The sequence below is a fragment of the Helianthus annuus genome, chromosome 2, assembly GCF_002127325.2.
Source record: "Helianthus annuus cultivar XRQ/B chromosome 2, HanXRQr2.0-SUNRISE, whole genome shotgun sequence".
NCBI lineage: Eukaryota > Viridiplantae > Streptophyta > Magnoliopsida > Asterales > Asteraceae > Helianthus > Helianthus annuus.
In genome coordinates, this window is record NC_035434.2 from 24,359,618 (window position 1) to 24,382,811 (window position 23,194).

Here is a 23,194-nt window from a genome sequence, read left to right on the forward strand (position 1 = left end):
ACCTATATCAGAAATTGTAAAACTAGCATAAAAAACTTATTATCCAACCCACACAAAATTCCTACCTATATAAGAAATTGTAGAACTAACATAAAAAACTTATTCACAAAAGGGCTTATAGCCCATTGCTATTAAAATGTGTAAGAAAATTTCCGCTCCCGGTGTTGGTTAAAGGTTCAACTTCCATGGTGTACGTATAGTAAGTATATATAGGAGTGAGATTAGAAGCAGAGCCGGCTGATGGGTAAGCTAACTAAAGCAGAGCCGGCTGATGGGTAAGCTAACTAAAGCATTTGCGGTAGGAAAACGTACTCTATAACACTTCTGCGGTAGAAAAAGAAAGCAAGTTAACCCCGAAAAAGACACAATGGAAAAACCAATGATATCATTCGACTATAACAATCCCGAACCATGCAGTTTGAACTTCTGAAGTAACAATCGCAACATAAATGAAAAGAATAACAAATAAAACAACTTTTGCCACTATCAACATGAAAACTGTATCACCTCGCGACACCAAGTTTTATAGTCTTTGACCGGTGTCATCTTCATCACAAGAAGTAGATCAAGAGCTCAGATTGACCTATGTGTTTCGGGTGATTAGAATTTGGCTAAGGATTCCAGTAAATTTAACACCATCTACATGTGTTCCGAATCATTGACCAGAGTGGACCAACACTGGATCGCTTGAGCCAAAATCCAACCTTATAAAGCAAAATGATGAACAATGTTATTCTATGCAACAGGTAATATATAATCAGTTGACGGTTTTCTCAACCACCTTGTAACGAGCTTTTGCTACAAGCTCACCATCAAATAATATTGCATGCGAAGTTGATTAACAATTTTTTCGAGAATAAAAAGTGTATTGGTAACGGGTTAAAACGGGCCATTCTTTAGTATGAGTCAGGTTGGTTAGCCCAAAACGCTTTCTGTCTAAATTATTTATGTTTTTTTTTTTTTTATAAATAGTTAACATATGCCAAAATAACATTAGAAAACAATATTATTTCACTCATAATCTGAATTTGGATTAAACATTTATACACTTTGGCATTTGACATTCAACTTGTATGATTTGTCCAATAAACATAGCCCGAATCAACCCATTCCGTACACGAAGTCACGAATCCAAAATCATCATTCTACTTTTGGTCTATATCATAATTTTTTCTTTATTACTTCTAAATTTTTCATCAAACTAAAAGGCCAGAGTCGAAAAATTACTTGCTATATACACACACGGATCCAGATTGAACTTCTGCTGCTCTAGAACCGAGTATCTTGATCAAACATCCGATCATTTGACGATACATCCCCCTTTTGTATCTTTAACATGAGTGAGAACCATTTTACAACACTCGACACAATCTTCCATCTCCTCTGAGCTTTGACCATGGCAGAACACGGAAACAAAAACCGGTCAACCGCACATTGCAGTTCGCCGGGTGAACCACCACCAAGATACTGCAGATGCATTGATGAGCTTGGGTCACAAATCAAGGTGTTATCCACTCGGCATTCAAAGTCCATCGGTTGATCAAATCTCACATCTATGGAGCCCATTTGGTCCGGGCCATATTCACCCAAGCTGGACCGGATAATATCCGGGGACGTTGGGTTCACCTGTGGGTAATCAAACGGGCCTTTCGGGATTGCGTTATTGCCTTCGAAGCTTTCGTTCATCGTTTGGGTATGTAAAGGGGAAAGGTCTTTTGTAAAAGAGCAAATACTGTTTCTTAGAGAAGCTTCATCGTCATAGTGAAGAACTTTGTCCAAGTGCTGAAATGCGTATAGTACCATTTTTTGCGCTTCGGCCTAGATATGCAATTTAAAGTTTACTTCACTGATTATGTTCGAAAGGTAAACTCAACACGTTTACTAACTAACGGGCCAGACGGGTTGGAAGTCATCCATAGTGTTTATTATTATTATTTTTTTGCCTTAAACCACCTAAATCTTTTTTCTTTTAGAATTAGGTTACACTTGTAAGTATCTGTTTCACTTAAAGACTTGGTTTTAAAAAGCGAGAGGCGCACAAAGGCGACGAGGTCTAAAATTGAGGCGCGAAGCGCAAAGTGCAAAAGCAGTGGGCTTTTCGTACCCGAGGCGCAAGATGTTTATATAAATTTTTTTATATATCCCATACATATCCCATAGGTTTTTAGCTTCCTTTAACCAAAATATAGCTATAAGTAAGGCTTTTATACCATTTTAATTACATGTACAAGTCAAAAAACCCAAGGTACAACATTTTTATGCAGTAAAACTCCTAAGTTACATGAGGCGCGCGCCTCAGGCCAAAAAGCCCACAAAAAAAACATCAAAAAATGCGCTTTTTGGTCGCTTCCTGTAATTACACAAGGCGAGAAGCAAAAAAGCCCCAAGCCCTACGCCTTGTTGCGCCTTGCGCCTAGGCGCGCCTAGGGCGCGCTTTTTAAAACCAAGCTTAAAGATCTGAATTTTCATAAAACTATTCAGAATGTTCTACACACTCAAAACTAGGGGTGCAAAAGGCGCGCTTTTTAAAACCAAGCTTAAAGATCTGAATTTTCATAAAACTATTCAGAATGTTCTACACACTCAAAACTAGGGGTGCAAACGAGCCGAGCCGAGCCCGAGCTCGAGCTCGTTTAACATATTGAAGCTCGAGCTCGAGCTCGTTTAACATATTGAAGCTCGAGCTCGAGCTCGGCTCGATTCGAACTTTATTTCTGAAGCTCGAGCTCGGCTCGAAAGTAATTTTTCAAGCTCGAGCTCGGCTCGGGCTCGACTCGTTTAGTATTTATTAATTAATTTATATTAATTATAACTATTATAATATATATAAATTAGTTATTTTTTATATTTATATAAATGGTAACTATTATTATATAAATATATGCTTAATATATTAATAAAAAATATTCAAACAGAAAGCTCGATTAGGCTCGCGAGCCGGCTCGAGCTCGATAAGCAAAGCTCGGGCTCGGGCTCGTTTAGTAATATATTAATAAACGAGCTTGTTTTTAGGCTCGGGCTCGAGCTCGAGCTCGTTTAAGCTCGGCTCGTTCGAGCTTTTTTTCGAGCCGATCTCGAGTAGCTCGCGAGTAGGCACCCCTACTCAAAACACACTTTGGAGTTTTGACCCATTTGACCCGTTCCCTTTTCCGGTTACTCGTTTGACTCATTAAAGGCATAACCCCAATGGGTCATAAGTACAGAAGGTCGAAGACACTTTTTGTTTATTAGCAAATTGTTAACCAACTGAGAAGCTAACCTTTTCGGTTTCTGGGAGCTTGTTGGAAACAATGTACTTGCAGTCTGAAAGAAGACCGAGAACTTGTCCCACAACATTAAACACAACACCGTCTTTTTTATGAGCTTGAGGACAATACAAGTACAATTTGTTGTCATCTATCACACATCTTGTGGCATGCTCCACAACAACTTCCCACATTTTTGTAGACATACCGGGGCCCAGGATCTGCGGTGCTCAATCCATAATAAAGGGATGACTAAAAAAACTTGATGAGCAAAATAGTACAAAAAAGATGCAATATCTTACATGTCGAAGCGTTGTAGGATCTAGGAAAAGAAGAACTAAGAAATCTTTCACCGTTTTGACATTTTCTTTGTTCAACCGTTTATGAAAAGCTCCATCCTTGCTGATTTTTTCGAGTCTCCATACTTCATCACACAGATAAGGCGGGTGGTGTTTCTTGTATACTAAAAACCAATAAAAATCACGTATTAATTTTTTTTTTATTAAAATAATTAGAAAACGTCAATTAAGGTATATAGTTCTCATCGATCATTATCGTATAATGTAGTCAACTGATAATAGTTTTCTTTACAATATCTTGCAGTTTTGTTATCGTTGCATAATTGATAAGTAAGCGTGCAGGAAATGACATATCAAAACGTTAAATATTAGAGATGGCAAAATGGGCGGGTTGGGTCAAGCAGCAAACATTTTCTGTCTATTTTTTAAAAATTTCATACTAAAAATAGTTAACGTGTCATTAAGAAAACAATAGTACAACTACAATATTAACCTAAATCTTCAAATAAAACAATGTAGAAGTAAAAATAGACTTGGATCAACTTGCAACCCGGGTGACCCAAATCGACTCCAAGTAAATGGGTCAAACTAAAATTCTTTATAAGATATAAAAAAACACTTACGTTCCCCACGATGATCTCTAACAACAAACGATTCTGAAATTGCTTCTCTAACTCTAATTCCATCTAAATTATCCAAAACCCGAGCTCCCAACCTGAATTTACGGCTCCTTGTCCAGCTCGAATTGTCGGTAAAACAAAGCTCACCCACGAGACCAACGCCTTCTTTTAAATTCAACAATGAATTTCCACTTATAAGAGGTTTTTTCCCGCGTCTTTCTTTAACAATATTAGCATTAAACTCTTCAAGCGTCCAATTGTCACCTATGTCATCACCGAAGTCTCCCTCAAGAACCACTATTTCCACCTTTGATGATGATTCAATCCCGGTGGAAATGGTTTTGCCCGTATGTGAATCGATTAATGCTACTTTAAGTATATTGCAATCTTCTCCTTCGATACGGGTTCCAGTAAAAACTGGAAGAGACAAAGCAGTTAAGAACTGTAACTTTAACTTCCTTGGTAGCGTAGTTTCCATCTCATCCTCACTATCCCTGTGTGAAGATAACGTGTTAGTCCTAAACACGGGTCGGCCCACCAGCCAACATGTAAAATTGCGCTATGGCTACTTATGATTGGTTTCCTTTTAAGCTAATATCTTGATTAAATCGTTTGACCCGTTAGAGATACAACATAACATTTTACGGACTGATTCACGCTCAAATGGGCCGAAATCGACCACCTTACCACTTCATGTTAGCTATATGTTTTTGCAGTGCCACTTCAACTTCCTCTCTCACCTGCACACCAATATTATCATACAATAGTAAATAACAAATTTACAGAAATCGAAGTTTAACACGAAGGACATCTTTTACATACTACTCTTCGGACCAAGGGCTCCAAAACGGGCTCAACATACTTGTGAATGGTACAAAACTTCATCACCTCCAACACAGCACTGTAAACATCAAGAACAAAAAGTACAAATTTAAACATAGATAACGGCTGTTGCTATAGTCTATACATACACCAGTGATGCTATACGGACACCACGTGACCTCATCATACTATATAGGCCGTATGGTTTTGTCAGTGGTAACATCAGTTACTTTTGTGTCAGTGTACCACATCATACAGGCCATGTAACTTGATGACACAAACTCAAACCGTATAAAACATTATGGCCCATATGATGTCCAGTCTAACACGTTATACAACATGTAAGACCATTTTCCCCATATCATACGGGCTGTATGACATGTTAGTGGTGTCTGTATGTGTGTTGGTAGTGTTTGTGAATGGTATAAAACTTCATCACCTCCAGCACAACATTGTAAACATCAAGAACTAAAAGTACGAACTTAAACACTGATAGAGGGTGCTACTAATGATACATCAGGTAACATCATCCTATGGGCCGTATGACAGGGCATAAATGGTCATCTGGGCCGCATGACTTTGCTAGTAGTCACATCAGTCGCTTTTATGTCAGTATACTGCATCATACACTATAGCTCACATAGCCTCAATAAAACATTATGACCCGTATGATGTACCAGTCTAACATATTAAACAGCCCCATATTACCATTTTCACGATGTCATACGTGCCATATAACACGTTAGTGGTATCTAGATAATGTGTCAGCGGTGTTTGTGAATGGTAAAAAATCTTCATCAACTCCAGCAAAGCACTATAAACATCAAGAACAAAAGTACAAACTTAAACACCATAATAGGTGTTGATATAGATACACCAATGATGTTATACATACTAGGTGACACCTCATATGAGCCATATAACATGGCGAAATGGTCATATAGGCCGTGTTACTTTGTTAGTGTCACTTTTGTGTCAGTCCACCACACCATACGAGCTGTATAGAATATTATATAGCCCGTATGATGATGACCACATCATACGAGCTGTATAGATATTATATAGCCTGTATGATGATGATGTACAGTCTAACATATTAGTACACTGGTATCACCAACAAAAGTGGTGTCTGTTTAGTGTGTTAGTGGTATGTCTTTAGACACAACCTCGATAATCCCGATACAAATACTATTTGTAATCTCCTGAAGTACACAACTAAACATCAATGAATCAATCAAGAAAAAGAAATCCAACAAAGCTAGCTAGGGTTTATCAGACTCACTTTCTGAAAGAAGGCCGTTTTCGACGAGCACCCGCATCCGATGACGACGAGTTATCCTCCTGTTCATGTTCATGTTCATCCTGCGATGAAACACCGGTATCATCCTGCTTTTGCCGTTTCTGCGACATGATTAGATTTAGAACCACCACTGATGGTGACTGTGTTGAGAGGTGGAAGAAGTACAGATGGAAACTTCGTGGATGATCACTTTGAAGAAATCAATAAACAAAGAATCGATTAGGATGAACAGTAGTCGACAAGGACGACCAACATGCGGTGTCAGATTACAAGACAAAACACCAGAAACTATTTTTGATAATTAATTCAGATACAGTACAAAACAGTGTAAGGGCTACATTCGTATAGACAATGTACGGTATATGCCAAAACTTGGGCCCTAGACTAGAATATTGGGGGAGTAGCATCTTATAGCATGGGCTAGATATTCTCCATCTTTTTTTTTTTGGTTAAAACTCGTTAAATCTTCGATAAGACCGTGTGTGGTGGGCTAACGTCCTGGCCTAGTCAGCATATTGAAAGCATTAAACAACATCCCATGGGGGCGTTATAGGGGTGGGGCGTCAAAGTGGAGGGGGAGACACGAGTAACAAGCATAAAGGGGATGGGAACATGAGTCATTCTGCTTATGTGGCAGTGACGTAACAATCACTTTTTTGTTTTGGTTAAACCAAAACAAATAGTCCAAATAGTGAATAATTATATAGTTTATTGAGTTATCATATCTCACTTATTAGCCTAACGAGTAAGGAATTGAAGCTAATCCATATTTGGTAAGATGATATTCCCTTATCGTCAAATACCACCGTCTTTGATGTCATCACTATGAAGGGTTCAAGATAAGTGAAAAGTGTCGTGTTGTAAAACTTGTACTTAGGTTTTATATTGTTGGTTCCCACAGTTAGGCTTTATGACCATGAAGTGCTTGAATGATATTCTATGGAAATCTTTAAGGAATAAGTTATCGTTTTGCACATCAAGTGAAATCTAAAACTTTTGTTCCCTTTTTCAATGACAATCACAATCGTGAGGATAGCCGCTAAAACTCCTAGTGACTCCGGTTACTCATTGATCTAATCCAAATGTTGAAAGGAAATTTTGACATTGTGGTCAACATTGGTGGCTATCTCGTTACAGTGATAGCATTGTATGCAACAAAAGTTATATCGGTCCATTGCACTCGAAGAGGTCTATAATAGAGATGGCGACATGGGGGATATGGAGTACTCCTTTATGTTCATTAATGAAAACACAAAAGTATTTCTCAAGTGTTTATCCGAATTTTAAAAACTCTATGATAGACACTAAGAAAAGGAAAGATACTAATTGGGTTCGTGTGTGAATGAGTTCATAGGCATCTTTTTGTGGGGACTTCTAGGTGTGCCTCCCAAGAGGTATGTGGAATTTAGAATTGACATTCTTCTAGTTGTGGTGCAATTACCCGAGCACCATATTGTCACGCTTCTTCCAAAACTCAAGACTTACCCTAGCACTCCCCCTTGGGTGCATCAATCTTATTTGTGTATGTGAGTATAAAAATGTACATTGATTATCGAGAATTAAACAAGTTGATTGTCAAGAATAGGTATCCATTACCTATTAGCCGGTAAAAAGAAGTACCCATTACCTAAGATTAATGACTTATTTGAACAGCTCCAAGAAGCCTGTTGATTCTTATAGATTGAGATCTAGACAACATTAGGTGAAACTTGAAAGTACTAGAAGATGGTGTTCCATAGACCACATTTTGAACAAAATATGAAAACTATTAGCTAGTGTTGATTTCATATGGTTCATTTCATTTATGTATCTTATGCATTAGGTATTGAGCCATTATGACCATAGAGAAATGTTCTTCTTCTTGCATGCAAGTATGGTTCCTAGAAGACATGTCTCTATTAGCAAGTTTTGTTGTACAATATATAACCCGAGACTAGATGACATGAATGAATTCTCATGGTTCCCGTCGCCTAATAGGGCGAGCAACATAATGGAGTCCCAAGGGTGGGTGGACGACGTGAGTTAGGGGTGTTCAGAATTCGTTTTGAATTCGATTTGATTATCAAGAATTCGAATTCGATTCAATTCGAGTCTAGTAAATTGAACACAAATTTATAGTTTTCAATTTGATTTGATTCGAATTAAATTATACATATTTATTTATTATTTTTATATATAATACATATATAACTTTTATTGGGATATAATGTAAATTAATCTCTAAATCTATTCTAAGTATTAAAATAGCTCATTACTAAACCCATTACTGAGCCCATAACTTAAACGGATTTATTACATATTTTAACTAAATTTGAATAAAAACCGAAAATATTTAAATGTATCCTAATTCGATTTGAATTCAAAATTTTAATCAAATTAGAATCGAATTGGTTGGTTCTTAATCGAATTCCAGCAAAACATTTAATCGAAAAATTCGATTTAAGCAATTAAAAAAGTTCGATTTTCGATTCGATGAACACCCTTAATGTGAGTGAGAGCCTAGACCATAGCGGCTTTAGAGACTTCTTTTTGGATTTAACAACGATGAAAAGATTCTTCGGGAGGCTTTCCTTTCTACTTTGTTGTGGTTTACCCATAATCATCAACGACAAGGATTATGTACGACAAATCTTATGGAGTCAGCTAGTCCAACATCAATCATCCTAATGGAATATATGGAATATCGAGCTAGGAATTGAAAGACTTTATCTACCTATATGTGAGTCAAATACATACTAGACATATTAAGTTGTTGTCATGATTATTTTTTTAAATGGCAAATCTTACATACTCCAAAATTGCATCAAATACATCCTAATCTACTCCTTGCTTGGATTGAACCCAATACCCTCCACTAAGAGCCAAGAGTATCTACCAAATAAATGTCTTACTGATCAATCTAGTCATAAGCACAGGTGCCGCCGAAGAATCCAACAACGAGTTGACAAAAGAAGCCCTAAAAATAAACATGCACAAGGTTTTGATCCATTAGGGTGTTCATAGATGTTATTCTGGTTTATTTTGAATCCAGGGAAGAAGAATATGATGTGGATTTGTGGAATCAAAGAATTTAAGAAAAGTTAAGCTTTATGCTAAATTTCCAAGTGTGGATTTGGGTTACATTAAGTTCGATTTGTGGGACATGTTATTTACTAATTTAGTATTGATGTTGATCTCTCTAAGATCAAAAAGATTGTTTAAAATTTAAAATAGTCCTCCAATAAAAAATCAAAGGGAATAAAGTTTTGTTGATTTACTTGGGTTGTAACATTTGCCTCTCGTAACAACCAATAATGCTCGCTCTATATCCAAGAGCTTGTGAATTTGTTTTTAGTTGCCCTAGTAGAAACTTCCTAGAAGGTCACACATAATTTATTGCTCTTACTCAATATGAATTTATTGCCTCTCGTAACAACCAATAATGCTTAATTATGAAGTTATCCTCAATGCGCCTAAAATACGTTGGTGACATTTGATGCGAGTTATTCCATATGGCACATCATCTATTTTGTAAACTCAACTAAACGGTATGTGATTTGCTTAAGGTGTAGGGGTGTGAAAGAGCCTAGCCGAGACCAAGCTCGCATAAGCCCAAGCCTGAAAAGTGAAGCTCATGTGCATGCTCGTTTATCAAACAAGCTTATTTTAGTCTCAAGCTTGGGCGTGGGTCGTTTAAGCATTGCTCGATTCTGAGTTTTTAGCGAGTCGTTCTCAAGTAGCTCACAAGCGGCTTAATTTGTTTACACCTTTATAAGAGTGTCACAAACACACCCCTCCTCCTCCTCCCCGGTTGTAACTCATCATCCTGATGAGGTTTGCCCCATCATAATAAACATAACTGATGTTGATACCATTTGTAAAATCTTACCCCTTATACCCTCCAATGATTACTAAATGCCATTGTGAGGTATCCTGATTCATGCTAGTATGCTTGCTTTTTGGCCATAATGAATTATTATTTTAATTTACATGTTTTTTGTTGTAGATGTGGACTACCTAAAAGGTGTCACACACTTTGCGGTGATCGAACATCTAAACAAAAAAGGGCCATTCCAAAAATATTAAAAGAACGTTTCGTCGTTTTCTCATTTGAGGGGTGAGGTTATGTATTAAGTCCTTGTTAAAGTTTCACAATGAATTATTTTTAATAATTTCTAAGGAGCAAATCTTGGATTCATTGTGTTTTGTGTAAATTATGTGTTAGACAGTAATCAAATCGCTTATAACGTTTACACTACTTGAATCGACTTGTATTTATGTGGATTGGTTTACTTCAAGGTAATTGGTATGTTCGACGATTAATATCTTTCGTTTGTGAATTATTACAATGACCATACCAATTCGAATTTACCAACTCATCAATCAAAACTCACAAATACGACATAATGTGAAGATGAGCCGATGAGGATGAATCGAGTTCTTATTATTCTTAGCAAAAATAGGGTTTGGCCCCCAACCCCGCCCCGATTTGAAATGTTTCGTCTCTATATCATAAATCTCACAAATCAAATACAGGACCGGCTCAAGCTTTTTGAGGCCCAAAGCGAAATAAAACTTGATGCCCTTTCCGAATAATTTAACATTTTTAAACGACCAACTTTGTACTTGTGATTTTAATTTGACAGAGAAATATAGGAAGCAAATAACAAAACATACAAAAAGGATGAACATAATTGTAGTTTGTATCTATTATTTCTCTTCTCTTTGATTCACTGTAATAATCATGGAACAAGCCAACATTAATAGTTATTGTGTTTGAAAGATGAACTCCAACTTTGAAAACATAGTTTCAAAGGAAACTCCACTAAACCACCCCAACTGACCTTGCAATTAGAACATCTTCAAGAGGCTTGTCCCCTTAAAAAAAAAAATATCAAAATATCAAAATTAAAAAACCATACTGCATGGGGTCTAACCTATGTCTTACCAAAGACACTTGGGGTTCCTTACCACTACAATACAAGAGCAATAGTAGCATATGCCATCAAATTTGATACTAGTATCCATATTAAATTCATATATAGTTTTTTCTTATATGAAGGCCTTAAAATTTTGGAGGGTTAAAGCCCTCGCTTGATGATGAAATATCATGTAATGGATTTGTTTTTGTGTGTAAAATAATTACTTGTGGCCAAGCATTGAAAATGACAAATATCCTTCACTAGTGAAAACCCTGGCCAGCAGCATTCCTTTCACGAAATTAGCTCCATTCGGCAGGTTATCAGAACATGCTTCAATTTTCAAGAAACATTTAGCACAATAAATATAAAAAAATATTCTCTTGTTATATTTTCCATATAAATAGAACAACAATATTTTTTTTTAACGGCCAACGAATTATTTAAATGGGCTATTGGCGAAATTCACTATATCGGGATACACTCGCCTTCGAACCGGGAAAAACCCTCACCTAGGGCCGAAGCCCGTGAACACTCGCCCAAAGGCACGACAGTGCGGTGAGGTAAAACCCGCTCAGTTCAAGGATCGAACTAGCGATCTCCACCTATTCACCTAGTCTTCCATCATCACCAGGTACCTCAGAAAATAATAGGTAGGGCAGGAATCGAACCTGAGTCTCTTAGAACACCAAGGCTCTTCCTTACCACTCCACCATCACCTCATTGGAGAACAACAATATCCAATTAAGTTTGAACATATCAATGATTATTAATGTAACTAAAAGTACAGTCATAACGGAGGAGGGAGCATTCCCAGGTTCGGCTTGTGGGTTGGGTGGGTTTCACGGGAACACCGTCAGTGGCGAAGTTTGAAAATTTCCATTGGGGGTCGGAAGTCACCGGACCTAAAAGTATATACCAATTTTTTTTTATAAAACCAGGAGGTCGAAAATGTATATATCTAAAAAAATCTATACGAAACGTACATACATAACACTACTGAGCGAAAAATTCGGGGGGTCGAGCTCGAGATCGAATTTCAAATCGAGCTGAGATTTGAGGCTCGAGCTCGACTCGATTAAAATTCGAGCTAGCTCGGCTCGGCTCGATCTAGGTCGAACTAACAAAGAACCGCAAAATTTACAATTTAAAAAGCCCTAAAAATGAATCTTTTCATAGAGTAAGAGCCATAATTGCAATTTAATTTAATCAAATGGCTAAATATGCAACTATAAATAGTTAGCTCACTTTGTACATTATCTTTACCTTCTTTTATAGGGAAGATATTTCCTTAATTTTTGTCTTTGAGAGCGACGCGGGACAAAAAAATAAAGGATGTTAACCTTTTCGAGCCAGCTTACGAGCTCACAAGCCGAGCCAGGCCAAGCTCAAGCTCGGCTCGTTTACAAACCAAGCCGAGCCGAGCTGGCTCGTTTACAACCAAGCTAATTTCGAGCCGAACTTTCTTCGACCGAGTTTCGAGCGAGCTGCGAGTTTTTTGAACACCCCTAGAGTAACTCCCCCATCATGCAAGATGGGATCATGTCCAGGTTGGTGAACCCGTTCCAAGATGAGCGACGGGGAAGGAGAAAGACCTTGGAGAATTTCTTGGAAAGTGTGGGGTTCATGTGATGGAGGTAGAACACTGCCGCAAATGCTATGTGTTCGTTTGGGTTCACACGAGTTGGCATGAGGTGGCATAGTATAATTGGTTGATGGTATGGGTTCACATGGGTTGAGATGGGAATGGCCCCCTCTAACTGAAATAATTAAATAATTACTATCTTTTCTTAAAATAGTTTTTATGTTTTTAGGTTGTTACTATAGTGGGTAAGGTTCTTAATGTTTTTTAAAATAAATAATTATCACATAGTAAACTAGACTGGTGCGTACAATTTTATACAACACACTTCTAGTGGAGCCGGGGAACTACGTGATGTCAATGTGGGGTTGTGTTCACTGGGTTCAAGTGAAAGGCCGCCTCAACATGGTCGGATCACGGCCAAATGATGGAGTGAACGATTCATCATAGCGAGACCCGATTGAGATGCGATTGGTGAATTTGATTTTTTTTCTTTTAATTTAATTGGAAGGAGTTCAAGTGATGGATTGAAACACCGCCTCAGCTAACTATTTACTTTTGCGAATATGTGATTCAAGGAGATGAAGTGAGTGATTAGTTGGTGAGGGTTCAAATGATTGTCTTGAAGAGTTAACCCGGAGTATTATAATGACAACAAGTTTGGAGTTATTACAAGACATTATAATACTTAAATAATATTACTTGTACCGAATTACTGTTTGAAAGTGTAGTAATATGGAGTTTCTTGATCGTGTAACATATAAATCGACAAAACATCATTGACTTAAGATTGATATAATAGACAATTTTTTATTTGAACTTTTTGTTTAGAGTAAACTGCCATTTTGGTCCCTGTGGTTTGTCCAGTTTTGCCACTTTAGTCCAAATCTCAAACTTATTACATCTGGGTCTCTGTGGTTTGCATTTTGTTGCCATTTTAGTTCAAAACTCAAAATATATCATTTTTAACTGTTTTAAGGTCCCTTTTTTGTCCTTTAGTGCAGGGGTAGTTTGGTCATTTTAATTTATTCTTTTAATAAATTAAAACAAAATTAATTATATATATTATATATACATATACAGACATTCACAAAGGAGCATCTACAAAACCGACACCCATAACCACTCATCTCCTCCCTCATCTACACCCCCACCACCGGATCTGCAGCCCGCCGCTACCACCACCACTCTGTCGCCACATGCACCAGCACCACCACCACCTCCTCCCCCTTCTCACCACCGCCACCATCACCAACCTCTCTCTCTTTCTCTCTCTCTCTCTCTCTCTACACCACCGCCGCCACAACCTGTCTTTCAGTGATGGAGGATTCCGATCACTTGCAAAAAATGGTGAACACCAGAAGCAAAATCAGGAAAACCCAAAACCAAAACACCCCTACAACCTGTCTTTCAGTGATGGAGGATTCAAATCAGAAATCGACTCAATCTGGATCATTGATTGGGTCCAACGATGACCTTTTAACCGAGATTCTTTTCCGCCTCCCTGTTACCTCCATCATTCGCTTCAAATCTGTTTCCTCAAATCTGTTTCTTAACACTGGCGTTTGCTTTTGACTCACAGCCATCTCACCCAAAGGTATGATAAGCTTTCAAAATCCCCTGGTTTTTTTGCCAGCAATAAATATGTTCCCTTTGTGGGTGTTTGTTGTTAGGTTTTAGGTTAAATGATGATGATTTGATCTGTAACAGGAATTGAAGATGAAGAATCGATGAAAATGGTGATGATTTGATTTTGTATGTTGATAAGGGGTTGAAGATGAAGAACCGATGAAGATGATGATTATTGATATGGATTATTCATATGGCGGTGGTGGCATTCAAGAGGGATTGAGAGGTTGGAAGGGTATAAGGTAGAAGTGGGTTTAGGGGTGTTTTGCAGGAGGAAAGGGGCTGCTGGTCGTCACCATGCGCCGCCGCTGGTCGGAGATCGAGATGGAGAGATCGAGAGGTTGGGGGTCGATGTTGATAAACTCAAAAAGGTATGTATGTGTGTGAATGTCTGTATATATATATATATATATATATATATATATATATATATATATATATATATATATATATATAATACATAATTAATTTTGTGTTAATTTATTAAAAGAGTAAAGGAGGGTGGGGTGGGGTGGGGTGGGTAGTTGGGCAGACAAAATGACCAAAATGCCCCTTCAGAAAAGGACAAAAAAAACAGGTTGCAACAGTGAAAAATTGGGTTTTTTGAATTTTGGACTAAAATGGCAACAAAATGCAAACCACAGGGACCCAGATGTAATAAGTTTGAGATTTGGACTAAAGTGGTAAAACTGACCAAACCACATGGACCAAAATGGCAGTTTACTCTTTTGTTTAATATCTTTGTTTTATAACATCTGGAATCCATCTTCTCATCCGGACAATTTCATTTTTAAATAACTAAAGAAGTAGTTTTATTATTTCAACTTGTATAATGGGTATTTAATTCAAGCGTGGAAGGGACATTAATCTTGCAACCTATTTCATCTCATGAAGCCAATAAATGCTGATTCAATAACAACCGTACCTGTAAATCCTATAAACAGTAAAATTATGGTAAGATCTGGGAAGTGTTGAATGTAAACAAACCTTACTTCTATCCGTAGGAATAGAAAGACTGCTTCTATAAAGACTCATAACATCAAAACAAACAGACTAAAAATATATAAATAGACATTTGCAAAAAAAGCATACAAAGTGATGAAAAAATAAAACAGTCAAAAAAACAAATATAGTATTATGCAACCACCAAAAGTGTAGGAAAACCCTAAGCCTCTTACAATAAAGCTAATACACCTATCTACCCTCCCCTAAAAGCCTTTAATCTTAATTCTACGTCTCTACGAACTCTTATCCTGTACCATGTCTTCGAAGAGGTACAACTCTATCAAATCTAGTCTAATTTACTCCTCCCAAGTCAAGTTAGGCTTGTCTTTATTCCTCATACCTTCCACATATAAGGTTTCCACTAATCTTACTGGCGTTGTCATTTGTCTCCTCTTCACATGCCCAAACCATCTCAGTCCCTCATCCTTTATCTTTTCTTCTATACCTGCTACTTCTAACACATCCACCTTAACATGCTCATCTCTGTTACCTCCATCTTGCATGCCTGTGTCTTCTTAATAGCCCAACAGTTTGTCCCATGCCACATAGCAAGTCTAACTACAACTCTACTGAATTTCTCCTTTAGTTTAATTGGGAACCTCTTGTCGCACAGTCACCAGTGGCGCTCTCCACTTACACCAACCTACCTGTATGAGGTGGGCTACGTCAATATCTATCTCTCTATCCCTCTATACAAACGATCCTAAGTACTTGAACTTGGTTACCTTCGGAACCACCTGACCCATGAAGGTGAGCTGAGTTTCCCCTTCGTTGTCTGTAGCATTGAAATCGCAGTATCGGTACTCTGTCTTAGGACGACTATTCCTTAAATCTTTTCCCTCAAAAGTTGTTCGCCACTCCTCTAACCTCGCGTTCAGACTTTGTTTAGTCTCTACAACTAACGCAATATCATCTGCAAAAAGCATGCACCACAGGACTATCTCCTAGATCGACTTTGACAACTCGTCTAGGACAACCACAAAAAGAAATGGGCCAAACAAAGACCCTTGGTGGAGTTTACAAATACCTCAACATGTTCCAATAATACGCTAACTAAATGTAACAATACTAATATATATACATGTAATTAAAAAGAATATAAATATATTACCATCACCAACAACAATAACATACCCAGTAGAATCTCACTCATAGCCAAGCTATTGGTGGGGTTTGTGGAAGGTGGGATGTAGGCAAGCCTTACCTCTATTCTAGTGATAGAGAGCCTACTTCTAGTGAGACCATCCAGGTAAATAATATAACATGCATCATATATGTTACTAATCATATTGGCTATTTGCTTGAGTAGAAAGAATTACTACTTCCATCCCGCCTAGAATTCTAGGATTTCTTTACTCGTCTGTTTTAAATTTGAAAAATTTTGATAAGTCCCTTTTTGTTACTTCTATGTCGTAGGGTTAAAACCACAGAATGTTTGTTGTTTTCTTGATATTTTCTCACGTTTTTAATTTGGATAAGGGGGCATGACATACATATGGTGAGCTACAACAATGGTTAAAGAGTCTACATAGTTAGGTTAAGAGATAACTGAGCATGCCACGAAGGAGAGGCTAGAAAAGGCCATGGCTCTCCATTTCTACGAAGATTGTGTCAAGGATCTGATAATCTAAAACCTTGCTTCTTCTGGTCCGCTCGTATTAGCCTGTGCTTTATTACAGGTAGCCATTCCCCAGCTCCTTTAGTATTTTCAACGGTACTTGAATCTTAAGTCACAGTCATGTCTCCCCCCCTCATCGGTATAGTGACCGGTGCCATGTTTTCCCCGAATTTCAGTTCCAGGCTTAAGTGCCTGTTCATCCATCTTCATTCCAAAGGCGAGCATATCCATTGAGTGATTGTAACTGCTATCGTTTACAATCAATAATTCTTAATCGACCGTTTTTAGAGCTTTATAAAGCTTAATTCGTCAAACATTGGAATCCGAAGTGGAAGAAAAAAAAATCAGTAAGTTTTGGTTAAAATAATCAATTCCAACTTTACAAAAACAAATCTCGTATAAGTAATATATCATGAAAAAGTTTATGTTAAATATGATTTATATTGCTTTATAATGTAAAAATCTAACGGTTGAAAGAGAAATCCTAAAGAAAAAAAGACCATCCGTAGTGGGGTTTTTTCGGCGTTTTTCCCTAAAAAATGCCCCACAACGCCCTTTCTCCACCCCGTGGGCCTTTTTTTGGCCAAATTGCTTTTGGCGTGCTTTTTTCCACACCCAACTTCATTGCTTTTGTCCAATCACCTTTATCTTCTTTTTGTTTGTCCAACAAGATTTTTTGATGTGTTTTTTAATTTAATTTTATTACAAACATAATGCCCCATAATGTCCAATCCCAACTACACTCATTTTAGAAAAAGCTCCATAATGCCCTATTGTTAACTGAGCTGCCACATGGCGCAAAACGCCCAATGGTAGCGGCATTACCACTACACATGGTCTAAGACTGACAATGATTATAAAAACAAATTTTTTTGTTTGGTTTAACGGGCCGACGCAAAACACGGGTCCTAAATACTAGTTAATTTAAAAATTAAAAGTTAACATCATTTCTTAGCCTACATGGTTAAAATCATTTTTTTTATTTATCTTAGGGCCGTTTGGCAACATCTGAATGGTTAAGTGCTGAATCAGTAAGAGGTCTGAACCATTAAGTGTTGAATCAGTAAGATGTCTAAACCATTAAGAGCCTGTATAATGCTTAATCGTTCAGGGGTAAATGTCTGATCAATTCAGATTAGAGGTCTTAACTGTTCAGAGGCAAATGTCTGAACCATTAAGTACTAAACCAGTAAAATGTCTAAACAATTAAGAGGCTCATTAAGAGATAAACAAACAACTGCTTACCCCTCATTTCATAAATAATTTTTTTCCTATTCTTATCCAAACATTTTATTTATTTATCTTACCCCTCATTTCATAAATAATTTTTTTTCCTATTCTTATCCAAATTAAAATGTTTTAAATTTAAAAATATAAAATTTAGTTCGGGAAATAGGTCCTACCAAGAGTGGTCACCATTTTATTATTCCATGTGCTTTGACCATTTCCTAACCTTTCCCTTTCTACAAGATTTCAAGCAATAAATAATGTTTGGCTTCGTCCCATCATTTTATAATAAAAAATGTTATGATTCTTCCGAGAGATAATATTCGAAATATAATAATTTTGTTGAACTTCCTATAAAGTTTTACGTTGTCATATTTAAAATATGAGATAGAGATTAAAATTATTTTATAAACCACCAAGTATAAACTGAAAATTCACTTTTTTAAACCACTAAGTATAAACTGAATCTTCACTTTTTATTTATATCAAAATCAACTAAATATGTTGAACAATATTTTTTTAATTATTTGATTTTTTCTAACAGTTTAATTTTTGTCACAAATATGATTTGATCTCTGGTCACAAAGAAAGACAAAGACTTATTCAACTCCTTAAAGTCTTACACAATAGTTTCTTTCCTTAACGTATTTTTACATTTTCTACATCATCGCATCGTTTACATTTATTTAGTTGATGGGTTAGCGGTTTGGAATGTTTCATCAATAACGATAACATGTTTCTATATTATATCACTAGAGGGGTGCTCGCGTGATACGGCGTAGAATATAGACTCTAGTAATCAGGTCAATTGTTTTTTTTTAATTAAAAAACTATAGCAAAAAACATACTCAAATTAAAGAAAGTAAAAATCCACGATTTTGTAGGGTAATTAAAAAAAATATTAACATATAAAAAAGTCGATTTTCTTAAAAAAAAAACATATAAAAAAGTCATGGTCGGTTAAAAATCGTGAATACATTGATTAAAAAGTCAACTATATATATGTGTTAGAGGATTGCACCATATATTTTAAAAGTTATAATTACTTAAAAGAGTTAATTACATAATTAGTCCCTGTGGTTTGCACAAAATAACATATTTAGGTACTAATAGTTTAAAATCATCTACTAGTGTATTAACTTTTCATTTTGTAACGTTTGGAGGTATTAACTTCTATGATATTAACATAGTTAGTCCCTGTGGTTTGCACAAAATAACATACTTAGGTACTAATAAAATGTGATTTTAAACCTACAAATAACGTTAATACCTTCAAACGTTATAAAATGAAAAGTTAATACCCTAGAATGTGATTTTAAACTATTAGTACCTAAGTATGTACTTTGTGCTTAACTCTACTTAAAATTTTAAAAGTTTTAAAATTTTAAAAGTTATAATTACTTAAAGTTTTAAAAGTTTAAAAGTTTTAAAATTTTGTAAAGTTATTTTTTTTGTCCTCACTATGTGTATTATAATAAGGATTATTGGATTTTATCACCCCCAACTATTGGCTATTTGCCGCTGCCACCCCAACTATCACTTTGACGCCCGTCACCCCGAACTTAACACTTAGTGTGTTCTGTCACCACGTCGTTAACTGATCACTAACTTTTAATCCCGTTACTATACTTTTGGGGTGTCATAGGGATCTTAGGAAGGTTTTAGGGATCTTAGGACACCCCAAAAGTATAGTAACGGGATCAAAAGTTAGTGATCAGTTAACGACATGGTGACAGAACACACTAAGTGTTATGTTGGGGGTGACGGGCGTTAAAGTGATAGTTGGAGGTGGCAGCGACCAATAGCCAATATTTATGGGTGATAAAATCCAATAACCCTTATAATAATAAGGTTTCATTTTTGTTTACTTTCCATCCAATTGACAAATTGAGTTACAACTTTCTGTTAACATCTCCCTTTTTTGTCGTCTTCCTCATTTTAATTAACATATATGCATACGTAAAATGACGATTATACTCTTCGTTTAAATGAGGAAGACGACAAAAAAGGAAGAGGTTAAGAGAAAATTCTAACCAGTTTGCTAATTGGATGAAAAAGGCGACAAAATGAAACCTCAGGAACCCAAATAAGAAAATTTTCATTTTTGAACTAAAATGGTAAAAGTAACCTAAACTCACGAAAACTTTTACATTTTACTCTTTACACTTAAAACTGAACATGACTTGAACTTGAGGATAAGATTACAAATTCAATAAAGAAGTTGAAAAAAATGTTAGGAACATGGTGTTATATTTTGTTATTATCTAAGATTTAGATTTTGGTGTGAAACTTCATATAGTCAAGTTCGATTTTGATATCTTTTCAACTAACAAGGTACTACCAAACAAGTAGATATTAATAAAAATGTTCAAGATATGGTGAAATGTAACAAGTTGTGCGAAAAAAATGAGTGTCTGTATATTTATAAAATAGTAATTAAGCTTATTTGATTTTTCTTCAATTAAACTTAACGTTAAACATTTTTTAGAAGTTGTGAAGATTTGTTGTGAAGGGGTGTGGTACTAAATGGGGGCTACTAAACGTACCCCCACTTGTTACTTTTTATACCCCCCTTTCCATAAAATCACATTTAAATTTGTCATATTTACCCCCTAAACAAGTCATATTTTTTAAAGTATTCTTTTTTGTTACAAAACAAATTCAAAAGTGTAAAAATATATTATGGACGTTTTTTTAAATGTTTATTTAAAAACCCATATTTTTTAAAAGGTTTTCAGATATTTTTTACACTTTCTCAAAAAGTATTTTGATTATGTTTTCTTTTATTGAACATCTTTACAAATTACTAATAACATTTTTCATATAAAAACAATAATAAACAAGTTTAGAATTTTATTTTTTGAAAAAAGTCTACATTATATTTTTTTCCTCGTCTAGTTTGTATTTTAAATGTCTTATATTTATTGTTTTTAATATTTTAAAATGTTTTTTTTAATATTAAGTTTATGCTTTTACGTGACTTTTGGTTTCGAATACCTACTTTTGATTATAAAAAAAATCCACATGTATTTTTTAAATCAACCAGTTTGATATATTTTTTAAATGAAGAAGAGAAAAATATTTGTGAATCAACCCTATCCATTTGTTTTGATTTAAAAAAGTGTTCACTTCGATTCAAGTCTTAAACTGGGTTTAACTTGTTTATAACATATTCTTTACACTAATTAAATTAGAATTTATATAGATTGTTAATTTATAGTTTGATAAAATAGTTTTAGTATCTATTGTTTATTTATTCACTTACATAGATGGGCTGTAAACGCTATTTTAAAAGATTTTTTTTTTTACTTTTTTGATAAATAAAAATTGTTAATTATTTTATCAACACGTCTAAAGTAATAAAAAATATAAAAGTAAGATCTTTAAAATACAAATTAGACGAGGAAAAAACATAATATAGACTTTTTTTCAAAAAGAAAGTTCAAAACCTTTTTTATTATTTTTATAATAAAAAATGTTATTATTTATTTGTAAAGATGTTCAATACATAATCAAAATATTATTTGAAAAAGTGTCTTAAGAAACAATATATGAAAACTTTTAAAAAATATGATTTAAATAAAAATTAAAAAATAAATATTTAATAAAACGTCAGTAATCTTTTTTTTACACTTTTTAATTTGTTTTGTAACAAAAAGAATAATTTTTAATATGATGATTTGTATAGGGGGTAAATATTAAAAGTTTTAATATAATTTTATAGAAAGGGGGTATAAAAAGTAATAAGAGGGGGTATATTTAGCCTACCCCTACTAAATTTTGCGCTGACCACACGAGTTAACCTCAGGTCTTGCGCGAGACCATACCCAGAATAGATCATATCTAACACTTGCTTCTTTCTACGAAAGATTTCGCATTTCTGACCTTGCGCCGCTACATGAGTTGACCTCAGGTCGTGCATATTTAGACTTTTATAAAAGATTATATTTGAAAAGGTATAAAAGAAAACAAAATATGTTTAAAAATAATTATAATATTAGAACTAGTAAAAATATTATAATATTTAAATAATAAAAAATTAAGAATGATTAAACTTTAAAAAGTATAAAAATTAAACTTTAAAAAACTTTGAAATAATAACTAAAAATAACCTTTAAAAACGATATAGAAATAAATGAGTGTGAATGACATAACTCCAAATAGAATAATAAACTTATAAAATTGTATGCATAAATTTAAAATCGTTAAAAATTTATAAATAAATTACTTTTATCGCTGTTATAATATAATTTGTTAAATAATGTTTTTATGCTTTCGTCTAATCATAATAAAGAGGTATTTTTTGGAGGACTTTACGACAAAAAGTTAAAAGTGAAACTAATTGGAAATTGAATTGTAATTTTTGGAAGCAGTTCTCATTTCATCATTCCATATAATAATATACATTTATGTGTACTTGACAAAACAATTATGGTGGGAGTTATGTATGAGTATATCTGGTTTTATAACACTCCCCCTCAGATATACATTACTATTCATTATACACAAATTAACAACATACGTCAGGATGATGTTAAATCGGTACTTCAGGACCTATGAGATAAACTGATATTGATGGACCAGTTATGCTGCGTCGTTAAAAACTTTACTAAGAAAATCCAATGGGACAAAACTTAGTCAAGGAAAAAAGTACAACGTGTATAATGCTCCCCCTCAATTTAACTAACGTCTTTCAATCTTCGAAGCCCGATCCTTTGCGATAAATACTCAAAACTGCTTCTAGGTAGTGATTTTGTGAAAAGGTCCGCTAGGTTTTCGCTTGACTTGATCTGACGAATATCAATTTCTCTTTCTTTTTGTAGGTCATACGTTGAGAAGAACTTTGGTGAGATGTACTTTGTTCTGTCGCCTTTGATGTAGCCTTCTTTTATTTGAGCTATGCAGGCAGCGTTGTCTTTATAGATAATCGTCGGGTCCTTCTTGGTTTA

At 35.2% G+C, this 23,194-nt stretch overlaps 1 protein-coding gene across 2 annotated transcripts; it reads right to left on the reverse strand.

Moving 5' to 3' along the window:
- Positions 1 to 360: 360 nt before the first annotated feature.
- On the reverse strand, positions 361 to 6,643 carry LOC110912878 (calmodulin-binding protein 60 A). Of its 2 annotated transcripts, XM_022157712.2 has the most exons (8): positions 6,269 to 6,643; positions 4,987 to 5,065; positions 4,852 to 4,904; positions 4,168 to 4,658; positions 3,548 to 3,708; positions 3,260 to 3,466; positions 1,228 to 1,818; positions 361 to 704 (listed from the first exon to the last, which is right to left on the reverse strand). In XM_022157712.2, exons 1-7 carry the CDS (start codon positions 6,394 to 6,396, stop codon positions 1,270 to 1,272), a joined length of 1,668 nt encoding a protein of 555 aa, XP_022013404.1. In that variant the 5' UTR covers positions 6,397 to 6,643; the 3' UTR covers positions 361 to 704; positions 1,228 to 1,269. The 2 variants fall into 2 exon arrangements, with proteins under 2 accessions (XP_022013404.1, XP_022013408.1); XM_022157716.2 differs by lacking the exon at positions 6,269 to 6,643 and having other exon boundaries at positions 374 to 704; positions 4,983 to 5,060.
- Positions 6,644 to 23,194: the final 16,551 nt, after the last annotated feature.